The 26,476-nt window shown below is 43.0% G+C and overlaps 1 protein-coding gene across 3 annotated transcripts in view; it reads left to right on the top strand.

The window, feature by feature from the left end:
- The first annotated feature begins 1,470 nt into the window (after positions 1-1,470).
- EZH1 (enhancer of zeste 1 polycomb repressive complex 2 subunit) overlaps positions 1,471-26,476 on the top strand; it is a 30,141-nt gene continuing 5,135 nt past the window's right edge. The window contains exons 1-15 of one of the 3 annotated variants that reach the window (XM_023244587.2): positions 1,471-1,528; positions 9,879-9,970; positions 10,579-10,699; positions 11,040-11,141; positions 13,167-13,286; positions 14,908-15,028; positions 16,046-16,222; positions 17,143-17,245; positions 17,732-17,895; positions 18,280-18,371; positions 21,534-21,714; positions 22,218-22,414; positions 23,939-24,030; positions 24,923-24,963; positions 25,458-25,583. In XM_023244587.2, coding sequence (XP_023100355.1) covers positions 9,966-9,970; positions 10,579-10,699; positions 11,040-11,141; positions 13,167-13,286; positions 14,908-15,028; positions 16,046-16,222; positions 17,143-17,245; positions 17,732-17,895; positions 18,280-18,371; positions 21,534-21,714; positions 22,218-22,414; positions 23,939-24,030; positions 24,923-24,963; positions 25,458-25,583 — 1,642 coding nt within the window. In that variant the 5' untranslated portion in view covers positions 1,471-1,528; positions 9,879-9,965. Of the gene's footprint in view, positions 1,529-2,015; positions 2,276-9,878; positions 9,971-10,578; positions 10,700-11,039; positions 11,169-13,166; positions 13,287-14,907; positions 15,029-16,045; positions 16,223-17,142; positions 17,246-17,731; positions 17,896-18,279; positions 18,372-21,533; positions 21,715-22,217; positions 22,415-23,938; positions 24,031-24,922; positions 24,964-25,457; positions 25,584-26,476 lie in introns of those variants that run through there. The other 2 variants (XM_023244586.2, XM_006940369.5) reach the window with 2 other exon arrangements.

The following is a 26,476-nucleotide window of genomic DNA, read 5'->3' as shown; positions in this document are numbered from 1 at the left end:
GTCTTTTAAGTTCTTTATGCCAGAACAGTCTCATGTGTAAAACTGAACTCCTCCCTATTTCACAGAGTTATGAAGATTTTCTGGAAAAAAAAATGCACATTATAGGCTTTTGTAATTATGCACGTTGAGAAAATTTCAAGGTAATGTTATTCTGTATTTTAAGGTTTCATTTTTTAACTTTATATTTTGAAACAACCTCAGATTTACAAAAGAGTTGCAAATGGTAGACAGCTCCCATATGCCCATCAGCCAACTTCCTCAAATGTTGAGGAAGTACAATTGCCAAAACCAGGAACTGAGATGATAAAATAATTTTAACTAGTCTACAGACCTTATTCTAACTTCATCAATTATCCCACCAGTGTCCCTCTTCCCCACCAGGATTCAATCCAGGATCACACATTACATTTAATTGTCCTGTCTCCTCAATCTCCTCCAATACAATATGGGACAGTTCCTCACTCTTTGTCTTTCACGACCATCCCATTTTTAAAAGATACCGCCCAGTTGGGGCACCTGGGTGGCTCAGTCGGCTAAGCCTTCAACTTCAGCTCAGGTCATAATCTCACCTTTCCTGAGTTCCAGCCCTGCATAGGGCTTTCTGTTGTCAGCACTGAGCCACTTTGGATCCTCTGTCTCCCTCCCTTTCTCTGCCCTTCCCCCATTCGCTCTTTCTCAAAAATAAATAAACATTAAAAACAAAGTTAAAGACAGAAATGTGCTTATATATATACATAAAAAGATACTGACCAGTTATCTTGTAGACTGCCCCTTATTTTGGATTTGTCTGATGCTTCCTCGTGATTAAATTCAGCTTATGCGTTTCTTCAAGAATACTACAGAGGGGATTTTGTGCCTTTCTCATTGCCTCATATTGAGGGGTACCTAAGGGGTACCTCATCACTAGTGATGCGAACTTTGATCACTGGCTTAACGTGATATCCGCCAGCTTTCTGTCCTGTAAAGTTACTATTCTTTTCCTTTGTAACTAACAGGTATCTTGCAATTGCAGAAGATACTTTGATACAAGGCTATTCATTTGAATCTAAGTGACGGGGAAAACTTTTCATGGAAATAAAGCAAGAAGGATAATTTAGAGCTCATAGACGGGTGTCGGGAGGTATTGGTAGGTGTGAGGGATCAGTATGAAGGGGTTCGGGGTTGGTTGCAAATGCTGAAGCGAAATGTGGTTCGTCGCCAGCGTGTGAGGATGGTACAACAGCTGGATAAGGTCTCCAACAAGATATTAGTGGCTCTGGGAGGCTCCCCGAGAGCCCCCCCTGTCCCCTGACAGCACCGTCTCGGAAAACGTCGTGCTCTGGCGGCATCACTTCGAACTCCTGAGGTCGGGGTATTGGCGCCAAACGACAGACGTGCGAAGAAGGAAGCCCAGGTGGCCCCACCGGCGGGGCGCTGGCGGTGCAGTGCGCAGGCGCCGAAAGGGGGCGCGGGGCGGGGCCGCAGCGCGGGGGCGGGGCCGCGGCGCGCAGGCGTCCTAGCGGCGGGTCCCTGCGGCTCGGGATGGAGGGTGAGTGAGTAAACAAGCCCGGGCCGGGCGGTGGGGCCCGGCCTCGGCACCTCGCCACGCGGGGCCTAAGGGAAGGAGAGGCGAAGGGATCAGAGAATTGGGTGGAAGCGGAGGGGCAACTACCTGCCTGGCCGGGGGTAGCGGGGCGCCCCCTTACCGTCCGAGGGCTGGACGAAAGGGGGCGATGGGACGAACGAGCCCCCGGCTAGGACCGCGTCTGCGGCGGGGAGGGTGGTGTGTCCGGGAGGAGGAGCGGCGGGGGCGGGCCCGGGGTTGGGGACTCCCGTTGGAGGGCGGGGTGGGCCGGGTGGGCGGGAGCCCCAGAGCCGGGAGGACGCGCGGGTGGGCGGTGGCACCTGCGGGGGCCCTTAGCGAGGTGGACTCCCCAGGACTTGGGGCTGTGCACGGGGAGGGCTAGACACGCGGGGGGGGGCTCAGCTTGTGATGACTTTGGGGGATGTTGAGGAAAGGGTGGCAGTAAAAACAGGGCTGGGACCGGGGTGAAGCGAGTGAGGCTCTTAGGCGGAAAATGAAAGGGGCTCTTACTTTCGGGGTCCAACGGGTGCAGAATGCCTCCTTACGTTTTTGCGCGCTGGGCGCCTCGCACGCTTCGCCCCGCTCCCGGGCCCGAGCTGGAGGCTGCTTGTCTCTAAATTTGGTCTCGCGCCAAATTTGGTCTCCTGCCCACCCCAGAACTCTCCTGAGGCTCGGAGGACAGAATGGGAAGCGCTTCGAAGCAAAGTCAAGGTGTTGTATTTGGGGCAAGGCTGTTAGGAAATACAGGACAAACTTATTTCGGTAAAAAGTGACTGCTGAGAAATTGTTCCGGGGGCGGGGAGAGGAAGGGCTGTGAAAGGAGGTTAGTGCCCCCGGCGGAACACGGAGAGTGGGCTTTGATGGGTGACATGTGACATGTAGGAGTGTAAATGGGGTAGCTGGGTGGTGAGCCTAACGATAGAGGGGGGTGTGGATGAGGGGAAAGAGCCGAGGTAGACGAGCAACTGGGTGTGTGTGAGGACGTCGGCGAAAGTGTGGTCTCTTCCTCCACGGTTACTGCAGTGAGGTCTTTGAAGAGAACTCCCACCCCCACTGGTGCTTTTAAGTTTAGGAAACCGGCACTGAAGGAAGTTTCCAGCCTGAGAAGGTGCTAACTCTATCAGAGGTTTCTGTAAGAGCTTGTCTATTTTAAACCTTGGAATCCCTAGGGCTGGGATGGTGTGGCAGGGATAAAAGAGATTACTTTCTTACATAGCAGAAGGTGAATGTCAGAAGATAAGTACTTTTTCCCCCCTCTTTAGCACACTTATAATTGAGAAAAGGACCCTCTGTAAAAAATGTAATTTTTAAAAATTTTTTTAACGTTCATTTATTTTTGAGAGAGGGAGACACACACACACACACACACACACACACACACACACACACACACACATATATATATATATATATATATATATATATATATATATATATATATATACACACAGAATCTGAAGCAGGCTCCAGGCTCTGAACTGTGAGCACCGAGCCCATCGTGAGGCTCAAACCCACGAACCACGAGATCATGACCTGAGCTGAAGTCAGAGCTTAACCGACTGAGCCACCCAGGCACCCCTGTAAAAATGTAATAATACTATTATGATGAGTGTGTGTCTCACAGCTAGTGTGGGGCACAAGTGTGTGGGCACAGCTAGTGTGTGAGCATCCCAGGCAAGGATGTTTGTTTTATTCACTGATGTACCCTAAGCACCTAAAACAGTGCAGGCACACTGTAGGTGATCAGTACATATTTTGTGGAATAAATAATTAAATTAATAATTAAATAATTAAGTAAATTTGTGGGCAGATCTCTGGAACCTGGAGTCCAGTGGTTTGGATCCTTCTTCTGCTACTAACTGGCAGATTACTTGTAAACCAGTCAGGGGGCTTGAGGCTAAGGCGTAGCTTTAAAATTCCCTGAGGTGGAAATGACCTCTTCTATGGTGTTGTTTTAATTCTCTTTGAAACAGCAATAGAATAAGGAGGATTTAAAAAAATGAAATTTACTCCCAAGAAGACTTTGGTGAGAAAGGAAAAAGTGAAAAAATGTAGTCGGACTTGTTTCTCTTCTGCTTAACTTGCCTTTGAATTAGCATGCCTTTTAAAAATGATTTAAAATAATCCATTTTGTCTATTTAATTCTTGAGATCAGAAATTTAGTGTCCTTTGTCCTGTGCGTAATAGTTCCGGCCCTTGCTTTGTGCCTTGTATGAGACATGGAACAATTCATTTCACTTCATTAAGTGTATCTTAAGTTTCTACTTATTGACTAGCAACTTTCCAAAAAACGTGTGAGGCAGCAACACTAAAAACACATTACATTTTCTATATAGGGTAAACTAAAGAGAAAAGAAGGAAAAACATGTGGAGAAAGGTGAAGAGAAGGATTAGGATTGAGGGGGAAGGTTTAAAAAGGAAAAACTGCTCTCAGGGAATACCTCCATTCCAGAAAGTCCCTAACTTTCTTTTCCTTTTTAAAAAAAATTATTTTTTTTTAATGTTTATTTATTTTTGGGACAGAGAGAGACAGAGCATGAACGGGGGAGGGGCAGAGAGAGAGGGAGACACAGAATCGGAAACAGGCTCCAGGCTCCGAGCCATCAGCCCAGAGCCCGACGCGGGGCTCGAACTCACAGACCGCGAGATCGTGACCTGGTTGAAGTCGGACGCTTAACCGACTGCGCCACCCAGGCGCCCCAAAAAATTAATTTTTTAAATTTGTCCAAACTGAGTATCGGGCTCCTTCCTACCTCTTTGCTCCATCAGCCTGTCAGTTCGGACCTCAGTGGTCCAAACCTTAAAGTCAGTAGCTACTGCATGGGTAGTTGGGGTTTAGTGCCTCTGGTGTGTTACGTCCTCTGGCACATTTGCCCTAATACTTTGATTAGAAATGGAGTAACTGACAAGTCTTTTGATTGAATGATAGTGGTAATCACTAAAGATTAGGCTTTGTGCTAGCATAGTACAGAATCAGCCAAGGTAGGCTCTAGCCTGTTAGGAAATTGCTTTAACCCTTCTAAGTCAGCATTATATATTCTAGGAGCCAGCATTTTCCTATGGGTCTCGTAAAAACGAATCCTGCTTTGATTTGTATCCCCATTGTTTCTAGTGTACACAACTTGATTCTCTTAATCAAGCAGTGCTAGAAAATATTAATGCTATAATTTTATTTTAAATAAGAATTCAGGGTCACAGCTTCCTGTTTTAAGTAAGGTTCTTTCTACCTATATAGTGCCCAGAAGCTCAAACTGATAACAAATGTAAATACCTGGGACAAGTGGGAGGGTATAAATTAAAGATGGCCTTTAAAATCCTAATTGAAGGATCTATCAGGTTGTGTACTTAGCCACAGAGTTGATTTTAATGGAGTGTTGATGAAATTGGTGATCACGGGATGATTCAGTTGTGTGTAATTAGAGCTCTTCTCGGAGGTGGGTTCACCCCTATTGTTTGTGCTTCAATTCCACCCTGAACTAGAAAGGAAAGAATGAGATGGAAAATTAAAAAAATCTATAGTGCCACCTGCCTCTGAAGCCTTACTTAGCCTGCCGTTTAATAAAATTGTTTGTCGTAAAAGAAAGTAGTAAAGACATTGAACTTGCTCCAAGGAGAAGCTGTTTCTGCAAAGAGACCCTTCATGTGGATGAAAGAACTTCATAGTTTGGAACTTTTATGTTCTGATCTCAATCTCTCTAAATTTAAGAACATTTCAATGAAGTTTTCCCATTTCCAGCTAGTGACAGACTGCATTCTAGTTTTAGCCTTTGAAGGAAATTGAGATCCAATTTTATGGGGAAAGATTTCCAAGTTTTTATAGTTTTCTTTTTTTGTGGAGATTTGATATGTAAATAAGGTAGTTTTTATTTCCAATTATCAATCTTTAAAAAAAATAAACTTAATTTTTAGGACAGTTTTAAATTTACAGAAAAAATATATACAGTACAAGGAGTTTCCATCAATTCCATATCCAGTTTCCCTTATTAACATCATATTAGCATATGTGTAACATTTTTTTTACAGTTAATGAATCAGCATTGATCATCCCACCGTAGTTATTCATTGAGAAGTCACTCAAAGTTTTTTTTAAAAGGTAGGATTGCCTGCTGATTTTTAGTAGTAGAAGTCTAGAAAATTACTGGATTGATATATCATCAAGACCTAGTTTTTTCTTTAATCAGCTTTACTGAGGTAGAAATTTACATATGGCAAATTCACATTTTATGTATACAGTTCAGGGAGTTTTCATAAAAGTGCATTGTCATATAACCAACACCACAGCCATGGTATAAAATATTTTCATCATCCCAAAAAAGTTCTTTTATGCTTCTTTCCATTTTATTTTATTTTTATTTTTTAAAGATGTTTTATTTTTAAGTAATCTGTACACCCAGTGTAGGTCTTGAGATTACAACCCCTGAGATCCAGGGGCACGTGCTCTACCAATTGAGCCAGCCAGGCGCCCCATGCTTTTTCCATTTAATCCCTTTCTCCAACCTCAGCACCTGGCAACCGCTGATCTGCTTTCTGTCACTGTAGATTTGCCATTCGTAGAATCATTCTAGTAGAACGATTCATATAGTACATGGGTTTTTGTGCCTGGTTTCTTTCACTTAGCGTAATGCTTTTGAGATATATTGTGCACGTAGGAATGAGGAACTCCTCCTCTTTTATTGCTGAGTAGTATTCCATCCTATGGACAAACTGTCATTTGTATCCATTTGGCACTCCATAGATATTTGTGTTGTTTCTGCCTATTGGCTATTATGAATAAAGGTGCTGTGAACATTTGTGTAGAGGTCTTTGTGCAGACATATGTTTCCATTGCTCTTGGATAAATGATAAAAACTGTATGCTAGGTTGTGTGGTAAGTGTATGTTTAACTTTAATAATAAACCCCCAAAACTAGCAAACTGTTTTCCTAAGTGGCTCTACATTTTGCACTCCCAACCAGCAGCATGTAAGGATTCCAGCTACTCCACATCCTCACCAATTGGTATTACCAGTTTTTTGATTTTAGACATCCTAACAGGTGTGTAGTAATCCATCATTTTGATTTTAAGATTTTAATTTGCACTTCCCTAATGACTAATATTGATACTAAGTATCTTTTTGTGTGCTTGTTTGCCATTCCAGTATCTTTTTTGGAAGTATCTGTTCAAATCTTTTGCCCACTTTTTATTGGGTAATCTTGTTGAGTTGTAGAGGAGTTATTTATATATATAAAGACTTACTCTTAAATTTCTAGATCAAAACAGCGTATGTTTGTTTGTTTGTTTGTTTATTTATTTATTTATTTATTTAAATGTTATTTTTGAGAGAGAGACAGAGTGCAAGCGGGGGAGGAACAGAGAGAGAGGGAGACACAGAATCTGTGAAGCAGGCTCCAGGCTCTGAGCTGTCAGCACAGAGCCCAATGCGAGGCTCGAACTCAGGAACTGTGAGATCATGACCTGAGCTGAAGTTGGATGCCCAACCGACTGAGCCACCCAGGCGCCCCAGCATATGTTTATTTTCAGTGTATAAGTGAATATAATGAAAAGCTCTTAAGGACTGGCCTCACACTTAGCTGGAATATACATGGCTGTTTTGTATGTGTCAGGAACTAAAGAATCAATCTAGTAGAAATATAAAGTAGTTTTTATGTGCCACCCCCTTTGCCCAAGTTACATGAACCCATTTATCCAAATACGTTCTAGTGAATGTTGAGGTTTTGTTTGTTTCCTTTTTAAATTAAGAAAAATAAAATCTTTGAAGTGGTAGTTGTTGGTCAGCATTCTGCTGCTATGAAAACCCATCTTATGGCTGTGTCTCAGGTGTTTATTTAAATTATACCTATCTGTTCCAAACAGTATGTCTCGTCTTCCTTCTACACTCTGTGGGGGCTGACCAACTGCCAAATAAACTTTTTTTTTTTTTTAATTTTTTTTTTCAACGTTTATTTATTTTTGGGACAGAGAGAGACAGAGCATGAACGGGGGAGGGGCAGAGAGAGAGGGAGACACAGAATCGGAAACAGGCTCCAGGCTCCAAGCCATCAGCCCAGAGCCTGACGCGGGGCTCGAACTCACGGACCGCGAGATCGTGACCTGGCTGAAGTCGGACGCTCAACCGACTGCGCCACCCAGGCGCCCCGCCAAATAAACTTTTAGAGACTTTGGAGACCCATTCAAAAGCCGAGAAAAATAAATATTAGCTCATGGTCACATGAGACTCAAATATCACATTAATTGTAAAAGGAGGAAGTGTGGCTTATTTTACACTGTGATTGGTTAAAAGTCAATGGCATTTTCATGTATATGTGTGTACTCCTCTGGCCATATAAAATACTTGAGTAAAATTAGAAATAGTGCCATTAATTATTGGACTGTGTGTCCTGCCATCTCTTTTGACAGAGTGTAGATCACATTTCAATTATAAATCATTTCTCTTTTATTTTAAATTTTTTAATGTTTATTTATTTTTGAGAGAGATAGAGTGTGAGTGGGGAGGGGTAGAGAGAGAGGGAGACACAGAATCCGAAGCAGGCTCCAGGCTAAGCTGTCAGCACAGAGCCTGATGTGGAGCTTGAACTCATGACTGCGAGATCATGACCTGAGCCGAAGTTGCACGTCCAACCGACTGAGCCACCCAAGCACCCCACAATTATAATTTCTTTAACAAAAAAATTGGTATTTTTCTGTGGGCATCTCTAAACTCTACACACACACACACACACCCTGGCAGCTGTGGATTTTATTCTTTTTCCATTATTTGATCCCCAGGTTTGTTTTTTTTTTAACATTTTATTTTTATGTATTTTGAGGGAGGGAGAGAGAGTCTGTGCTGTCAGCACAAGAGCCTGATGTGGGGCTTGAAACCACAAACCATGAGATCATGACCTGAGCCGAAGTCAAGAGTCGGATGCTTAACCAAGGTGCCCCTTGATCCCCAGTTTTAAATGGACTGAGCAACCTGCCATAAGCTTACTATTTCAGAGAGGGAAATGAGCTCCCCCAGAAAATGTCAGAAAGGTTGTAATTCAAAACCATTTTTTAGGAGGTTATGAAGTCTCACTGAATTATGGTCCCTCCCTTGGCCCCGTTCCATGAGGAATGAGAAGTATTTAAAAGATGTCGGAGGAAGAGAGACAGTGCAATTTGTGGGGAAAGAAATTCAAGTCTGTGTAACTTTTTTCTTTTTTTGTAACTCAACACCTTAGCAGCCTGGGATTCAGAGTCTTAGATTATGCTGTTGTTTCATTCCCTTCCCCCAGAGAGATAATAGTTAACTCACACGGAATTCTGTTTTTAAGAGTTTGAATCACTTGATTGAGTTAATAGTAAACACAGTGAGTCTGCCTGCTTCTTTGCTATTCCTTCTGTCCTCTAAATTTACTAAATTTAACATCATGTTTCACTGATCCATTTGATTCTTCAAACGAAACAATCAGGTACAGTCTCTTAAAGTTCACGTGCCTGAGATGTTATGATCATGTCTGACTGTGACAGATGTGAGACAGTGGGTTATATTTTGCTGTTTTCTTGTCAGTGCTGTCATTTCTTATGGGGAAAAACAGGTAATTGAAAAATGCATCTTTGGAAGAAATATGTTCTTTGGGCATCTGGGTGGCTCAGTCGGTTAAGCATCTGACTTCAGCTCAGGTCATGATCTCTTCGTTCACACATTTGGAGCCTGTTTCAGACTCTGTGTCTTCCTCTTTCTCTGCCCCTCCCCTGCTTGTGCTCACTTTCTGTCTCAAAAATGAATAAACATTAATTTTTTTTTAAAAAAAGAAGAAATATGTTCTTAAACCCCCAAAGAATTTTTTTTTCATAAAATTAAAAAAAAGAAGGCCTGAAACTTTAGTTTTCGTTTCAAATATTGGCTCTTCATAGCCCCTTATAATGTTTTCATTAACTTAAAATGCTAGGTGAAATGAATAGAACTAGTTCTCTAGGAAACCTCAGTAGTTAGAATAGAGCAAAAGCATAACCTTATAGATGTTACTGAATTTTTACATGTAGTTAATATTTGTTCTTTCCCTAAAACAATTGATGGGGCTGCCGGCTGAGCCTAGAAATTGGTTCAGAAAAAGAGGAAGCAGGGAACTCGATTGTGTAATTGTGAGAATAAATTTGTACACATGCCTGGAAGACTACAATTTGATAAAATAAAGGGTCATCCAGTATGATCGGGGCCTGACTTCCATGCAGAAATAGTGGCAGCAGAGACCTCGAAGTCTTTGTAGTTCTGGGTGAGCATCCTACTTAAGGTATCAGGGTCTAAATATGCTCCGTTGACTTAAAATCACTGTCTGTTCTCTTTTGAAAAGCTGAGCATTCGTTTTGCCTTAGTGTCTTGCCATCCCTCTGAAGAACAGAAGGCACGTTATAAAACCAGACAGTTCCCCTTGCATTCTATGAGGTAGGTAGAGTGTGTTACAGTAAGTACTTTCTTGGAACTTTGAACCTTAATTCAACCCCCCCCCCCCCGTCCAATAAAAAAGTGATTTGCAGTGTTCTATTTCTGTGTGTCTTGCTGTTGGGTTGGAGATGATATTATGCTGTTGTCATATCCTACCTTTATTGTTAGGCATGTGGTGGGTTGAGACAATTTGGCAGGTACAGTTTTGTAGTGTGGGTGGATCTTTCCCTGAAGCTCTTGGTATTAACTTGATTCTTGTAGAACATTTCTCTTAGACAAGGTATTGAGTGGGCTTCCAAATGTCCAAGGAATCCACATCCTCAAATACCCATGAGAGACCTTCTGAGTACTGAATTAAAAATGAGGTGCCACAGGAGAACGGAGGCTGCAGAACAGGAAGTGCTGATGTGAAACCTTTTTTTTTTTTTTTTTTTTTTAATTGAAACCTTTTGTTGAGCTCACAGATTTGGGTTCTTTAAACTGTGTTTTTATGAATACATGCCGTGGGAAGGGAAGCATGACTGACCACATTGATTTGAGTTTGAGGAATTCTTCATTTCCAGGTAGTAAAATGCTGTTTCTCATCTCTGACTCTTCTTGGATTACAGCAAAATGGATATCTCAAACCCCCCAACTTCCAAATGTATCACTTACTGGAAAAGAAAAGTTAAATCTGAATACATGCGACTCCGACAACTGAAGCGGCTTCAGGCAAATATGGGCGCGAAGGTAAAAACTAACTCCCGTGTGATGAGTTATCTATTTTAGTATATTGATCTAATGTAGAAGGTTGGGCTTTTAAAATTTGTTTTTTAATGTTTATTTATTTTTTGAGAGAGAGAGAGAGACAGAGGTGAGTGGGGGAGGGGCAGAGAAAGAGACACACGGAACTCAAAGCAGGCTACGGGCTCCACACTGTCAGTGCAGAGTCTAACACAGGGCTTGGACTCACAAACTGTGAGACCATGACCTAGGCCAAAGTCCAATGCTTAACTGACTGAGCCACCCAGGTGCCCTAGGTTGGGCTCTTCTCTTAAAATTCTAACCATTGTTCCCTTGGCTTTTCCAGGCTCTATATGTAGCAAATTTTGCAAAGGTTCAAGAAAAAACCCAGATCCTCAATGAAGAATGGAAGAAGCTTCGTGTCCAACCTGTGCAGTTGATGAAGCCTGTGAGTGGGCATCCTTTTCTCAAAAAGGTACTTCCAGGTGTCTAAGCTCAGCCTTCCTTGTTTCCTTGGACTTAAGTTGTTTGTTTGTTGTTGTTTTTCTGTATTTATGACTTATTAGAAAATAAGGATAATGGATATAGTTATTGTAGTCAATTTTGAATAACTGGGGTAGTAAATCTGTAGCTTAAAGAATAGCCTATTCACCTATTATTCTCCTCAGTTAGTGGGTATAATCATGGGGGTTTTAAGATTTTATTTTTAAGTAATCTCTCCACCCTACATGGGCCTTGAACTCACAACCCCGGAGATCAAGAATTGTACACTTTTCCAAGTGAGCCAGCCAGGCCCCCCTGAGTGTTTTTTGTTTTTCAATATTTATCTTTGAGAGAGTGCAAGCAGGGGAGGGGTAGAGAGAGGGGGACAGAGGATCCGAAGTGAGCTCTGCACTGACACGCTGACAGCAGAGGACCCGATGTGGGGCTGGCTCGAACTCACGAACTGTGTGAGATCATGAACTGAGCCACCCAAGTGCCCCTTTTGATTTTTTTTTTAACAGAAAAATGAAACAGTGTCTACTTTACTAGGCTCTGTGTACGAGCTTCAAAACAACCCTGTCTATGCCTTGTTTGGCACCTCGGTGCTTTGATATTGGAAAGAGAGGACCCCCGCATAATGAGCAGGAATATATTGATCAAAGGAATGTTCCTTGTTATAAATCTAAAAATCATTCTAGTCTTAAAGAGATAATATTTTTTAAAATAAATTTATCTCTCTTTTTAAGTTTATTTGTTTATTTTGAGAGAGAAGAAGAGAAATAATGTACGTGCGTGCATGAGCAGGGGAGACACAGAGGACAGAGAGAGGGAGAGAGAGAGAGAGAGACCTAAACAGCCTCTACTGTCAGCAAGGAGCCCAGCTCAGGGCTTGAACTCACAAACCATGAGATCATGACCTGAGCTGAAATCAAGAGTCAGATACTTAACCGACTGAGCCACCCAGGTGCCCCTAAGAGATAATATATATATTTTAATGTTTTTATTTATTTTTGAGACAGAGAGAGAAAAAGCATGAGCGGGGAAGGGGCAGAGAGAGAGGGAGACACAGAATCCGAAGGAGGCTCCAGGCTCTGAGCTGTCAGCACAGAGCCTGACATGGGGCTCGAACTCACAGACTGTGAGATCATGACCTGAGCTGAAGTCGGACACTTAACCAACTGAGCCACCCAGGCACCCCGAGATAATATTTTTAAGATGTAAAAAGTGGATAGTATATGGAGCAATTTTCTTCTCCAAAGCAGAATATGACTCTAATTTCTGTACTGCTTTGCTTTCCCCCTACTGTCTCCATCACCTCTGCAGCTAAGTTGAGGCCAACTGTCTTAAAGTGTAGGTACTCAGGAAAACTTCCTCATCTCCTAGGACTTTCAGAGGCCTTTTGCTGTTGTGGACAGTCCAAGGAGAGCAGCAATTTTACATTGAAATAAACACCAGTTGGGTGTGAGAGGCACCATGCTGGCGTCTGTAGATGATACAAAGGTGAATAAGAGACAGTTTCCACAGCTTTACAATCCAGTGGTTCCTTTTTTAGGAGCTGATTGTTGCAAAATCCTCAACCTATTAATTTGTAAGAATTAGAAGACTACTGGGACCATTTTAGAAGGAAACTATAGTTCTCTTTTTAATTTTTTTAAATTAAAAAAATTTTTTAAGTTTATTTATTTTGAGAGAGAGAGAGAGAGAGAGAGAGTATAAGTGGGGGAGGAGCAGAGAGAGAGGGAGAGAGAGAATCCCAAGCAGCCTCCACATTGTCAGCACAGAGTCAGACAAGGGGCTCAGTCCTACAAACCATTGAGGTCATGACCTGAGCCCATGAGAGAAGCCCAAGCAGGCTCCACACTGTTGGCACAGAGCCCAATGCTCGATCCCAGTTGGACACTTAACTGACTGAGCCACCTAGGTGCCCCGCTCCAGTTCTCTCGGGTCATGTGCTTGCCTTTCCCTCCCCATGTCTTTGCTTATATTTCAGTGTACCATAGAGAGCATTTTCCCAGGATTTGCAAGCCAACATATGTTAATGAGGTCTCTGAACACAGTTGCCTTGGTTCCCATCATGTATTCCTGGTCCCCTCTCCAGCAGAACTTTATGGTATGTATTAAAAGCACTGTGGTGATTGTATAAACTGTATGATTATCCTGTGTTGGTGTGCTGGCACTCCTCTTAGGGTAAAGATTGTCAGATTGTACTTAACAAAGCTTGGGCATGCAGGACAGACTGTTTTTGTAATTTATTTACTCTCTCTACACACACACACACACACACACACACACACACACACACATACATATAGCACACGTTATTCTAACTCATTAGGTTTTGTGCTCTCTGAAGTGTCCTTCTGAGTTGATGCTAGTTTTTTTTGTTTTTTTGTTTTTGTTTTTTTTAAGATTTATTTATTTTGAGAGAGAGACAGAGACAGAGACGGAGCATGTGAGCCAGGGAGGGGCAAAGAGAGAGGAGAGAGAATCCCAAGCAGCCTCCACATTGTCAGCAGAGTCAGACAAGGGGCTCAATCCCACAAACCATTGAGGTCATGACCTGAGCCGAGATCAAGAGTTGGACACTTAATCAACTGAGCCACCCAGGCACTCCAATGCTTATTCTTTTTTGAATGAATGAGACTGGGCAAGACTCCAATTTTCCCTTACTACTTTGGCCTAGTTTTGTAACATGTGAAGTTAAATGCAGTCTAAATCAGACACTTGAGGCTTAAGCAGGTTGACATCTCCCTGCTGATGGAGCGATCCTTTCTGAACCCCCTAAAGGCAAGATGCTGTGAAAGCAACTGAAATAATAGAGGGGCACATGGATTCAAGAGCCTTACCTCTGGGCCTTTATGCTGACTCCTGCTCGGGTTAGTTTTGGTTCTGATAATCAGTCCTGTCTAAATACTGGCGTTGCTTATCATCTGCCTGGTGACAGCAGGAATAGGATATAGGTTTACAGAAGGGAATCCTCTCTTAGAATAAAACTTCACAGTAATTTTACTTACTACTTGGGGAATTAAGAACGGCTGTGTTTTCTGCTGAACAACAACAATAACAAAAATCCATTAGTATTTTCTTTAGCCAGGAAATATTCATAGCTCATACTGCAGTTGACTTTGGGTTCCCATCGAGTGTGATCGACCTGAGTTGTAATCATAATTTTTTATTATGATTATGGGAGTTTAGTCCTAGTATGTATAAGAGACTACCCAGAAACTCTGTGGTTGCTCAGGTTCTGTTCTGAATATTCTGGTTATGTTGCAGATTATACTCTTGGAAGCCTTCCTTTTCATTTATGTATCTCTACTTATGATAAGAATTAGAATTGAAGACTTTTTAGACTATTGTTTAAGTGATATTTGTACCTATTTTACAATGATGTTTTGTAGATAATAGATGGAATCACTGTGAAAAATAAATGTGCTGGCAAATTCTAAATGTTGTTGCAAATATCATTGTCAGTACTAGGCTAAACATTTGGTAGTTAATATCCTTAAGTAGTTAAACTGACTTTTTTCCCTAAGAGTAGCATTGCCCCCTTCCGTTTGAAGTTTTGTTGGCAACACAGAATGGCCAGTCTTTAAAAATGCAGGAAACTCTGTAACCAAAGGTGTTTTCAGGAAATTCAAGCATCAAAAAAGGCCCAGCAAAGATTCTATTAAACAGGAAAGAGGAGCTGCCTAGTGAATTCATGGAATGAATCACATCTGGTTTGATTTCAGGTAGAAGATGAGACAGTTTTGTGCAATATTCCCTACATGGGAGATGAAGTGAAAGAAGAAGATGAGACTTTCATTGAGGAGCTCATCAATAACTATGATGGGAAAGTCCACGGTGAAGAAGGTAGTGGTACTGGGCTCTTTGGGAGAAAACTTTATTAAAATGGTGCCCCTTCTTTGGTACATCATCATCTTGCTTTTATTTGCTACCTCACGGTGTACACACTGAAGAATATTTCGATTGCTGGACTAAACATTTTATATTAAAAATGTCCCCAGTTAAATTGTAAAAGGAGTTGCGACATAAAAGGATTTTATATATGTAGTAATCAGTGGCTGAGGAGATACTGTAGTGCACAAAGAAGTATGATCTTAGGAGTTTTCCATAAATCCATCCAAAGCCATTTTGTTCTTCATTTCTCTTTCTCTGAGAACGGCAATGAGCATAATCTCTCTGTCCTACTTTGATCCAGATATATCCTAGACCTCCCAGAAATTGTAACATTCTGACTTTCCTAAAAGCAAGTCATTTGGATTTAGTTGTAGTTCTAGAAAAGGCTGCCAGTGTGTAAGTGGGAAGATGGGGAGAGACTCCCTATGGCTTTACAGACCAATAGCCTCACCAGCTCTTTTGACAGTTGTGGGTACTGTTGAAAATGCATTATTTATCTACTGCGCCCCCTAGTGTTCAAAGACTTTATCCTAAGTTGTTAGTGTAACCCCACAGAGTATGATTTTAAGAAGATAATGCTGTCTTTTGACTCAAAGACGTCACTGGCAACCCATCAGCAGCAAAACCAAGTAAATTTTCATGTTATCATTCTTTTCCTGTCCCACTTGTATTGCTTGTACACCTTTGTGAGATTTGGGACCATAAATACAGGTTGATCTGTGACTGAGGAAGTGAACTCTCCCAGTTAGAGTAAAGCCTATATGACTGGATTTCCCACTCTAGCCAGGTTGATTGTTGCAGCTGTAAGAGCCAATCAAAGTATTGTAATTTCCTGACTGTTCATATAAAAATGTACCTATGTTATATAACGTAAGTTGTACTTCAGGAGTGAATACGAGAAAACCTTCCTAGGAGGACTAAGGGAACATGAAATGACCACAGCTCAGCCATCTAATCTTTATGTTTTAGAGATGATCCCTGGATCTGTTCTGATTAGTGATGCTGTTTTCCTGGAGTTGGTAGATGCTCTGAATCAATACTCAGATGAAGAGGAGGAAGGGCACAATGACACCTCAGATGGGAAGCAAGATGACAGCAAAGAAGATCTGCCAGTGACAAGAAAGAGAAAACGACACGCTCTTGAAGGTAAATATTCCATTCTGAAAGCGACAGGGAGAGGGAAAAAGGGAGAAACAGAAAGGTTTGTTGATTATTAAAGGCTTCTGGTGCTTCTCACTTGGTTCACTCTGAAGGAAACAGAGTAGTGTGTTTGGGAGACATGGAAAATTAGAAAGAAGAAAATATAATTATCCTATAATTTTACTACCTAGGAATAACCGGCATTAATGTTTTCTTCTAGACCTAAAAAAATGTGTGTGTGTGTGTGTGTGTGTGCGTGTGTGTATCCACACACACACACAGAATATACACATACACATACCTAAAACGAATATAATGTTGTATGTCAACTGTGTCTCAAGTTTTTAAAAGTACATATATAATAAAAAAAAGTACACATACAAAACAACGTGTTTTATATGCATTATGTGAAATGGGATCATGCCACAGATACACACACATACACAATTTTACATCCCTTTTTATTTGATCTTCTCTCATAAGCATTTTTCCATGTTGTTAATATTTAATTAACTTAATGTTTAATTATGTGCCATGGTACTTACTTATACTATACGTCCAGAGACATAGTGTCTCTGTCTTGTTACAACAAAGCTGTAACATCAGTCTTGTTCTTCAGCCTCATCATTATGATGGCATTCTTCAAGATCCACATCTCTCCATGAAAACTCCTGTTTTCCCCTCTAGATTCTCTCTTGGAACATGGATTTTGTCATTAATGTATAGATGACGCTGATTTCCTTATTACTGGTAACCTATTAGATAAACCCAGGTAGCATTGACTTTCTTTATGTGTTCCTAAACAGTCAGCGGTTGGGTTAGCAAAGCAGCTGTAATCAAAATGCTGTGACAGAGGGAAAATGACCAAACAGCTTTGTTTGCATCCTTGATTATAGCTCAGGAGCTCTTTGTCATTTCCAACTCAGGCAACAAAAAGAGTTCCAAGAAACAGTTCCCAAACGACATGATCTTCAGTGCAATTGCCTCGATGTTCCCTGAGAACGGTGTCCCGGATGACATGAAGGAGAGGTAGGGAAGGCCGTTCCACTCAGGCCATGTAAAGCGCTCAAGCAAACTTTTATTCAAGCCTAAATTTGGTTAATAACAAACCTTGTTTCTGGTAAGTGTGCTATGATTTGCTCACACTTCTGATTGTTTCCTACTTCATTTGCTTACCTCTAAATACCCGTTCCCATATTAAAGGGTATTGTTCATTGGCTTTGAAGTAATTTCGGGCAGCGAACTTCTAAAATTCTGCATTTTTCTGGAGAGTTACTCCAGCGCCATACTTTCCAAATCTGTCTCTCTCTTTGCTTGCAGACATGTGCCCAGCCCAGCACAGGTGCAGTGGTGCACCCACTTAGGTATACACCACCCTGCCATCAGCAAGCCCCGTAAAAAAGCACCCATGCTCCCTTGGCCGACCGTACCTGGATGACTGTCAGTGCGCGATCTGTACTTTCTCAGTGAAGACGTTTCCTTGGAAGGAACTCTTCTCTCTCTTTTTAAAAATAGGTACCGGGAGCTGACGGAGATGTCAGACCCCAATGCGCTTCCCCCTCAGTGCACACCCAACATCGACGGCCCCAACGCCAAGTCCGTGCAGCGGGAGCAGTCTCTGCACTCCTTCCACACACTTTTTTGCCGACGCTGCTTCAAATACGACTGCTTCCTTCACCGTGAGTGGGGCTGCTCTGAAATACTCTCCTGTTCTCCATCCCCAACCACTGCGTCCTTCTGTTTATTTTAGTTAATCATACAGAGTTCCTGGCTTCTGACCTGACGCTGGTTTTACAAAGGGCGGGTTCTCTGTTCACTTGTACCGTTGCGGTGCAATGTGTTTCGCATGGTCAGGACAGAATAACCAGCAACATACGAGTCCCTGAGCACCTGTTAGCTTTGAAAGGGTTGTGTTGATGTCAGAAATGATTAAATTTTGCACACCTTGATGGTAGCTGTTTATATCTAAATTTTCCCACCATGGCTCCTTAATTGGATTTTGTTCTTCCCCATCCTGCCAAGTGGATGAACCATTGGAAACAGGACAGTTTTGTGTTTTCCAGCTTTTCACGCCACCCCTAATGTATATAAACGCAAGAACAAAGAGATCAAGATTGAACCAGAACCATGTGGCACAGACTGCTTCCTTTTGCTGGTATGTTCTTTTTTTTTTTTTTTTTTTTTTTAAGTTTTATTTATTTAACTAATCTCTACATCCAACCTGGCACTCCAACCCATGACCCTTAGATCAAGAGTTGCACGCTCCGCCAACTGAACCAGCCAGTCACTCCTTGCTGATATGTTCTTAAACTGTTCTGCCATTGTTAAATCTGTTGAAAATTGAGCAGGAAATGGCCCTTCGGTTTTCTGCTCCTGGGAATACAAACCAGATGAGCCAGTATGTAGCACTCTGGGGGGGTCACAAAGCACAAATAAAACAGGACTTCTGCTCTTAAGGAGCTCCCAAGTACTAAGGACTATGAAATTAGTCTCGTGGAGTGAGGAGGGCATGTGTGTATCTGTAACAGCATTTTCTTTGCTGTCTTCTTTTAGATGCATAGAAACATACGAGAAATAACACATGATAGCACCCATGTCTTATTGTAAGGTAAACAGCCAGATGGGCCCTTCCCTGATGGACAGACTTTATGCGGCAGCATAAATTCTCCTGCATTCGTGTGGGAAGGCAGTACACTTAGAACGAGAAGGGAATAGGTTCACTTGGACCAGCCAAAGGCACAGTTTTGCTTTCTGCACACTACAGTGAGCTTAGGTAAAGAATGAAATACCTTGATTTCTGCTACCAATTAAAAATAGGTTATAGAGCCAAGTGCCTTTGGGACCATCTTTAGTGGGATAATAGAAGAAAAGATGGTAAAAAGTGCCCCTGGGTATACATCTGGAAAATGAGCCATGTGATAATAGCAAAAGAGTAAACAGACTTTCTCTACTTTTTCCCCTATATGGGTCGACTCCTTCCTGTGTGCCAAGTAGCATGCTGGCCCTTAACATATATTATCTTACATTCTTGCTTACGGACAACATCCTGAGGTGGAGAAACTATGGGTTATAGAAGCTACATATTTTGTCCAAGATTTGTTAATGTCAGTGGTTTGGCAGTAACGAAATTCAAGCTCTGGTCTAGCTCCAGAGTCCATACTTTTTAAGTTATTCCACACTTAAAAAAATTACACTGTGTTATATCAACACCAGCATTTATTTTTTTATTCTTATATATATTTTTTTAAAGAGCGTTTTTTTTTTTCCTTTAATGTTTACTTATTTTTGAGAGAGAGAGAGACAGAGTGTGAGTGGGGGCAGGGCAGAGAAGGAGACACAGAATCCAAAGCAGGCTCCAGGCTCTGAGCTGTCAGCACAGAGCCTGACGGGGTGCTCGAAACACAAACCGCGAGATCATGACCTGAGCCGAAGATGGACGCTTAACCTACTGAGACACCCCCAGGCGCCCCTTATTTTTATTTACTTTTTGCTGTTTATTTTTTTGAGAGAGAGACACACACAGAGTGCAAGCAGGGGCAGGGCAGAGAGAGGGAAACACAGAATCCAAAGCAGGCTCCAGGCTGTCAGCACAGAGCCCGGTGTGGGGCTCAAACCCACGAACCTTGAGATCATGACCTGAGCTGAAGACTGAGCCGCCCAGACGCCCCAACACCAGCATTTATATAAGTAAAAAGACGTTGTCTTTCTCACAGCAATTACCCTGAGACCCTGTACATGTTTCAAAAGATGCTGTCAGTGCCCAAAATGTATGTCTATGTGTGTGTGTGTTTAACGTACAGAACTGTCTGTGCACAGTTTTTCTTTTATTGCTTTTTAGAAATCAGTGCATTTTTCACACATAATGCTGGACTGTTTTTCCCTCAATCTCGATCATGGAAGGAAGGTGAAAGATATCTTCTTAGATTTAATGATAGTTTTTCCATATTTGCTTCGTCCCTCTATTTGTATATGCATATCTTTTGCTGAGCAATTTGAAAATAAGTTGCAGACATTGAGATACTTGTTTGCTAAGTATTTTAGCATGCACTTCCTAAAAATCCAGACATTCTCTTATATAACCACATTATTACACCTAAAAAAAATTCAGAGAATTTAATAATATCATCTGTCAGTTCCATATTTAAATTTTTTCAGCTGTACCAAGAGTAGCTGGGTTTGGGTTTTTTTTTTTTTTTTTTTAACCAAGGTCATCCAGTCATACATCATATTTGGTTATTATGTCTTTTCAGTCTCCTTTAATGTCAAGTAATCACACCATTTTTTTTTTCCTTTTTGAAAAATCCAGACTCATTGTCTAGTAGGATACTGTCCCAAATTCTGAATTTGTGGTTTTCTTCTGGTGTTACTGAACTTGTTTTTGTATCCTCTGTTTCCCATGAACTAGAATTAGCTCTGGAGCCTTAGTTATATTTATGTTAAATCTTTTGATCACGAATACATTGTAAGTGATGCTGTGTACGTCACATTGTAGGATGAGCACATTGAGTTAATTTTAAAACTTCACATTCAGTTAATTTTAAAATTTCACTTTTGGAATTTCCTTTAGGGCCTACAGGATATTAGTCTGAATATCCTTAGTAATGGCAAATCTTTATCCTTTGCACGTAGATTTAGTTTTCAGAAACAGCTAGAAGTGTTTGGGAACCAGGTCTGGTGAGAAGGTAGATGATCAAGTTGTGTGATAGTTATTGGGTCTTTTTTTTTTTTTTTTTTTTTTTAATAAAGCATAGCTATAAAGTAATGAAGCAGTATTCTTCCAAGTCTAATAAACTGATTTGGGAGAAGTAAGTAGTGATATTGGACAAATTTAGGGACTACATATTTTATTACTGAAACAGAAGCAGTGCAAGTAGAATGAAAAAAACAGTGTGGCCAGGGGATGGGGAGCCCTCATTCTGTACCCATTCTGGAACAGTTAGCTACATATGCTCAAGCAGGTCCCTTCCTCTCTGAACCTCATTTCCTCTTCCACAGGAGAATGTGTTCTCAAATTCCAAATAGCTAACATGCAAATGAGTTTTAGACCCAACTCACTGGAAAGTTGAAGATGCACAGATTATATCTGTTTTAATATTACTTTACAAGGCAGCTCTTCTGTGAAGAGGTATAAATTTGTAAGTTTTAGAATGCTGGCTAAGCAGCTTTTACATAGTCACACTTACATAGCACAGAGCAAAACATAGACAGTGTCATTGCATGTAAGCACAGGCGTTGAAGAAGGGGGTTTGTAATGATGGGATCAATATGGCGACCCTGGGCCTGTTCCTGTCTCCCACCTGTAACGTGTACATTGCAGGAAGGAGCGAAGGAGTACGCCATGCTCCACAACCCTCGCTCTAAGTGCTCCGGGCGTCGCCGACGAAGGCACCACATGGTCAGTGCTTCCTGCTCCAACACTTCAGCCTCTGCTGTGGCTGAGACTAAAGAAGGGGACAGTGACAGGGATACAGGCAATGACTGGGCCTCCAGTTCTTCAGGTACACTGAACAGAAAGCGATCCTTTCTTCCTATGCAAGGCCTCTGGGAAACGCAGGATCACTGCCTAACACTTAACGTTACTACTTTTTTAACATGGTTAGTTCTTCCTTTTTTTTTTTTTTTAAAAGTTTATTTATTTATTTTGAGAGAGAGGTGGGGAGGGGCAGAGAGAGAGAGAGAGAGAGAGAGAAAGAGAGAATCCCAAACAGGCTCCATGCTCTCAGTGCAGAGCCTGATGCCGGGCTTGAACTCTTGCACCATGAGATAATGACCTGAACCGAAATTAAGGGTCGGGCACTTAACCAGTTGAGCCACCCAGGCACCCCTAAAGATGGTTAGTCCTTTCTATGGCTTCGCCTGTTGGCAGTAGAGACAGGGAATATTTTGATTCCTAACTATTCTGCCATTTAAAGCAGAATGATGTACTTCGGAGTATATGGCAAATGACTGATGACAACTGCATTCTCTCTCCTCCTGTTGTTCGCATCTCCTCCTCTCTTAGAGGCCAACTCTCGCTGCCAGACCCCCACAAAGCAGAAGGCTAGTCCGGCCCCCCCTCAGCTCTGTGTAGTGGAAGCACCCTCGGAGCCTGTGGAATGGACTGGGGCTGAGGAATCTCTCTTTCGAGTGTTTCATGGCACCTACTTCAACAACTTCTGTTCCATAGCCAGACTTCTGGGAACTAAGACGTGCAAGCAGGTACTCTTGGAGAGGAGCTGGGACAGGCAGGGCCCTCCTTTCATCCACTGCTCTGTCAGCCCTTTTGCCATCTTGTGTGGCCTGTCTCACAAGGAGCTGTCTTAGGCTCAGTCCCTCATGAGCAGGTGCTTCTGAGCCACGAGGCGGGTTCCCCAAACATGGGACTGTTTCTGCAGACTGTTTCTGCAGATGCCAGGCCTAGCCGTGCTTGGGGAATCTGGTCTCCTCCTTGCTGAATTCTCATTTCTGTCTCTAGCCACTATCTGACTCTTCTGGGTGTTTCTGCCCTCTCTTAGCTTTTTGTTGTTGTTGTTGTTGTTGTTTTTTGTTTTTGGTTCCTGCCTTTCTTTCTAAATGTGTACCCCTTTCCTAAAGGGACCCCCAGGTCTTTCTGGGGATCTTCTCATCTGGCCTGCTCCTGCTTCTGTAGCTGCCGCGGTCACCCCCTCTGTCAGTCTCCTCGGTTGCTTTCTTCTCCAGATGTTCTATCGCTAGCTTTTCTAATTGCCACCCCCAGTAGCTGGGCCTGGACCTCACCCTGCTCACTCATGCCGTTACTAGAATCACAATTTGATAGCAGCCACTGATGCTTGGAGGCCGTGGGACCTGATGTCCCAATCAGTCTCCGCCTGACTGCAGTGACAAGACAGACTAAAGAACAGGGTTCAAGGAGCAGTTGGGTGTTAGGGCCGATCCAATAAGAAAGGAATGCTCGAGCTGAGCCATGCTGCTTAGCAGCCTGACTTCAGGAGGAGTCTCTGTGGCCTCTTCTTCATGATGCCTCTACTTAGAACATGCACTAGAACCATGAATGGAAGTGCCCTTTCATTTGGAGCTCATTGCCTATTTCCTTGAGGCAAAGGTTCTTAACCTGAAAATCTACAGAATTGTGGGCAAAACAATTTTGCCTGTATTTTCCTGAGAAGATTTGTAGTTTTCATGGAATCTCAAGAGGGCCTATAGCCAAAAAGGAGAGAAAAAAAAAACAAAAAAAGCCAAAAACGAACGCTATAAGGGAAGAAGCATGTTGGAAGCGAACCAGTCTTCCAGAAATGCTGGCCTATGAAGATAGACAAGGGTCTGGCCTCTTCATACCAACAGAGGGAGCTAGCGCTTAGCCAAGGGGTACCACTCCTGTCCTGTATTACACTCGGTTATACAAGGGACCCAAAGTTGCCCCTCCTCAGAAGAGACAGATAATGTTGGTAAGAATCATTCCATTCAGGGCTTGGTAGGTAAAGGTGTAGATAAAAGCTACTGACCAGGAGAGCTGTAACTGTGCTCAGTATTTCTCTTTTCTAGAGTCAGGATAAATAGTTAAGAATTGATGTCAGGATGCCAGGGCCAGTGATCTGATATCTCAGTCCCACTCTGTGCCCCTCCCCCCGCCCCCCATAGAAGAGATGCTCAGTCAGCCGCCCTCGAGCTCTCCAGAATGCTCCCAAGCCCAGCGCCTGGCTGGCTCACTTATCTGACCACCTGGCTCAAGAAGGAGTGACAAGTCCTGTTGGATTTCTCTTCCAGGTCTTTCAGTTTGCAGTCAAAGAATCACTTATCCTGAAGCTGCCAACAGATGAGCTCATGAACCCGTCGCAGAAGAAGAAAAGAAAGCACAGGCAAGGGTTGGACAAAGGACTTTCTGTTCCCTGTGCTCTGACCTCCCCTTGGACTTCCCAACTGCCTCCCTCTTGAGTTTAGCATTGCACAACTGAGGGCCAGCCTTCTCAGTGCTCCCTGTGGGTCTGTGACTTGGACCAGCCCTTCCTTCTCCCATCCCTAGATGCTGTGGACTGGGAGATAACCGTCTGCCGTCCCTTTAAGCTCCTGGCCAGTAGGGTGAGAGCTGGCCTCATGGCTCCACCCTGAGGCCATTTCTCCTTATTGGGTGGTTGGTGACTACTGTTCTCACTTCTCAACTCTGACCAGAGTTTTTCCTTTTGGCTCTTGTATTGTTTTTTCTAAGTTGCACAATAACACCGTCTTTTAGCTAGCCTTTGCTAAGGGTTGGAAGGGTTTTTTTTTAATTCAACATTCTGCCTGCCTCGGTTCCCTAATGACTATCACCTACTCAAGGAAGGAACTGACACCAATTCTAGATATAGAAGGAAGTCCCTGTGGCTTCTGCCTCTCGGTTTGTTCAGTCAGCAGATTCCTGAAAAGTTCCCACCTCCCCATCCTGCAATTCTTCCACATCTCCACCTCCCCAAAGAGAAGGAGGGAGGGAGGGGGGAGAGGGAGAAACAATAGCGTCATAATAGACACAGAGGGTTGGGTTTTGTGTTTGTCTTTTATACATCTTTGTTTGTTTTATATTTAAATCTTGAAGCATAGACCAGCTGGACTCCAGATGAACTCCGGCTTCCATCTAGCAGGATAGGGGCCTCTGGTGGAAGGATTCGGGGAGGATACTCCCTGGTGATCAAACCACAGTCCCTCAAAGCAGGCCATGTTGTTATTTACCCAAACGTGCAGAGCCATGACCCAGGCCCATCCGCCTCTCTTTTCCAGGTTGTGGGCTGCACACTGCAGGAAAATTCAGCTGAAGAAAGGTAAGTTGCACCAGGGTGCTCTTCGGCAGTTCAGCGTGAGGTCTCACCCCTGTGGTCACCCGCCCGCCCCACCTACAGCCGCTCTTGTTGACCCTGTACTGCTTCCGCAGATGGCAGATTTCTCTGCAGCAGCTGAGAACAGCTCAGTTTCTCACTGCAGCTGAGCGCACCTCTTAGGAGGTAGAGCTAGGAGCCTTGTGGTCTCTGACTTTCATAGCGCGCCATCTGCCAGGTTCCAGACTTCGTTTAGTGTTTGGAATGGGCTGCCCTATAGTCCCAGACCATTTCCACACTCGCCCCACAAGGCAAATCACCCCGTTGTAGCTGACAAACAACCATCATCTCTGATGGCTTCTCACTTCAGGTGCTAAAACGTGTGTCCAAGATCATGACTGGGACAGCCTCCTCCAGTCGAGACAATCGGGCAGGTGGGAGGGAGGGCGGTAAGGGGCCCCGGGCACAGCAGTGTCCTGGTCTACTCTTTTGTCTCCTAGATAACTCTTCCACTCAAGTGTATAACTACCAGCCCTGCGACCATCCAGACCGCCCCTGTGACAGCACCTGCCCCTGCATCATGACGCAGAATTTCTGTGAGAAGTTCTGCCAGTGCAACCCGGACTGTAAGTTTCCACTGTTTTCCCCTGTGGTCCTCCCGAAACAGCCAGCCACTGTGCACCCCAGGTTTCCCTCCCCGCCCATGCACCTTGCTACCCCTGGGCCTTCTGATGTCCTCTTTGCCGTGTTCTAAGCATTCTGCAGAGGAAACAAGATCCTTAAGATCTGGAAAAGTCATTGTTTTAAAAACCCATAGGTGTTTGATTCTAAAAGCAGCAACTATACAGAAATCAGAAACATTCCCATCTTTACCTTCCAGAGAAGAATTAAGAAACGTGGGAATTTTTTCCCTTAAGGTGCTGTCACAGACCTCCTTTTTTAAGTGTTGTTTTACAACATGTACAGGTTACAACACTGCGTATGCCCATCTTAGTTTAGTATCTGGAGTTTTACTATCAGGTCAGTCTGGATGTCAGCAGAAGTAAGATAAAGGCTAAACATGCTTCTCTTTGACTTCTTATCACACTGTGCCCTTCCCCACTCAAGGCTGAGAAGTTCAATAGCAGCCTCCAGAGCCTGCAGAACTAAGTGCCCAGGCAGTTGTGCTGGAAATACCACCTAACCCATAGCAGATATCAATCTTAGCCACAGAAGAGAGGTGCTTGTGCTGGGGAGGGCAGTGGGTGGAGGAGGGTGGCATAGAACGGATGCATTCTGTTCTCAAAATGATTCTTGTTTTGATGGTGATGATTTACCAGTGAAAAGCACTGATTTCATTTTCTCTGGGCCCCTAACCACCTCCCTTCCAAATTACACCAACAAGAGGAAGGAAGAGCACTGTTGAGGAATCTCTAGGAAACACATCTCCATAGTCAAACTTGCTTTTTTTGACTCCCAGGCATGAATGTTGGGAGGCACTCCATTTTCTCAGGAAAGAAAACAAACAAACAAACAAAAA

This window comes from Felis catus, chromosome E1 (genome assembly GCF_018350175.1).
Source record: "Felis catus isolate Fca126 chromosome E1, F.catus_Fca126_mat1.0, whole genome shotgun sequence".
In the NCBI taxonomy this organism is placed as follows: domain Eukaryota; kingdom Metazoa; phylum Chordata; class Mammalia; order Carnivora; family Felidae; genus Felis; species Felis catus.
Note: the sequence above shows the minus strand (reverse complement) of the source record. Positions and strands in the feature narration are given on the sequence as shown.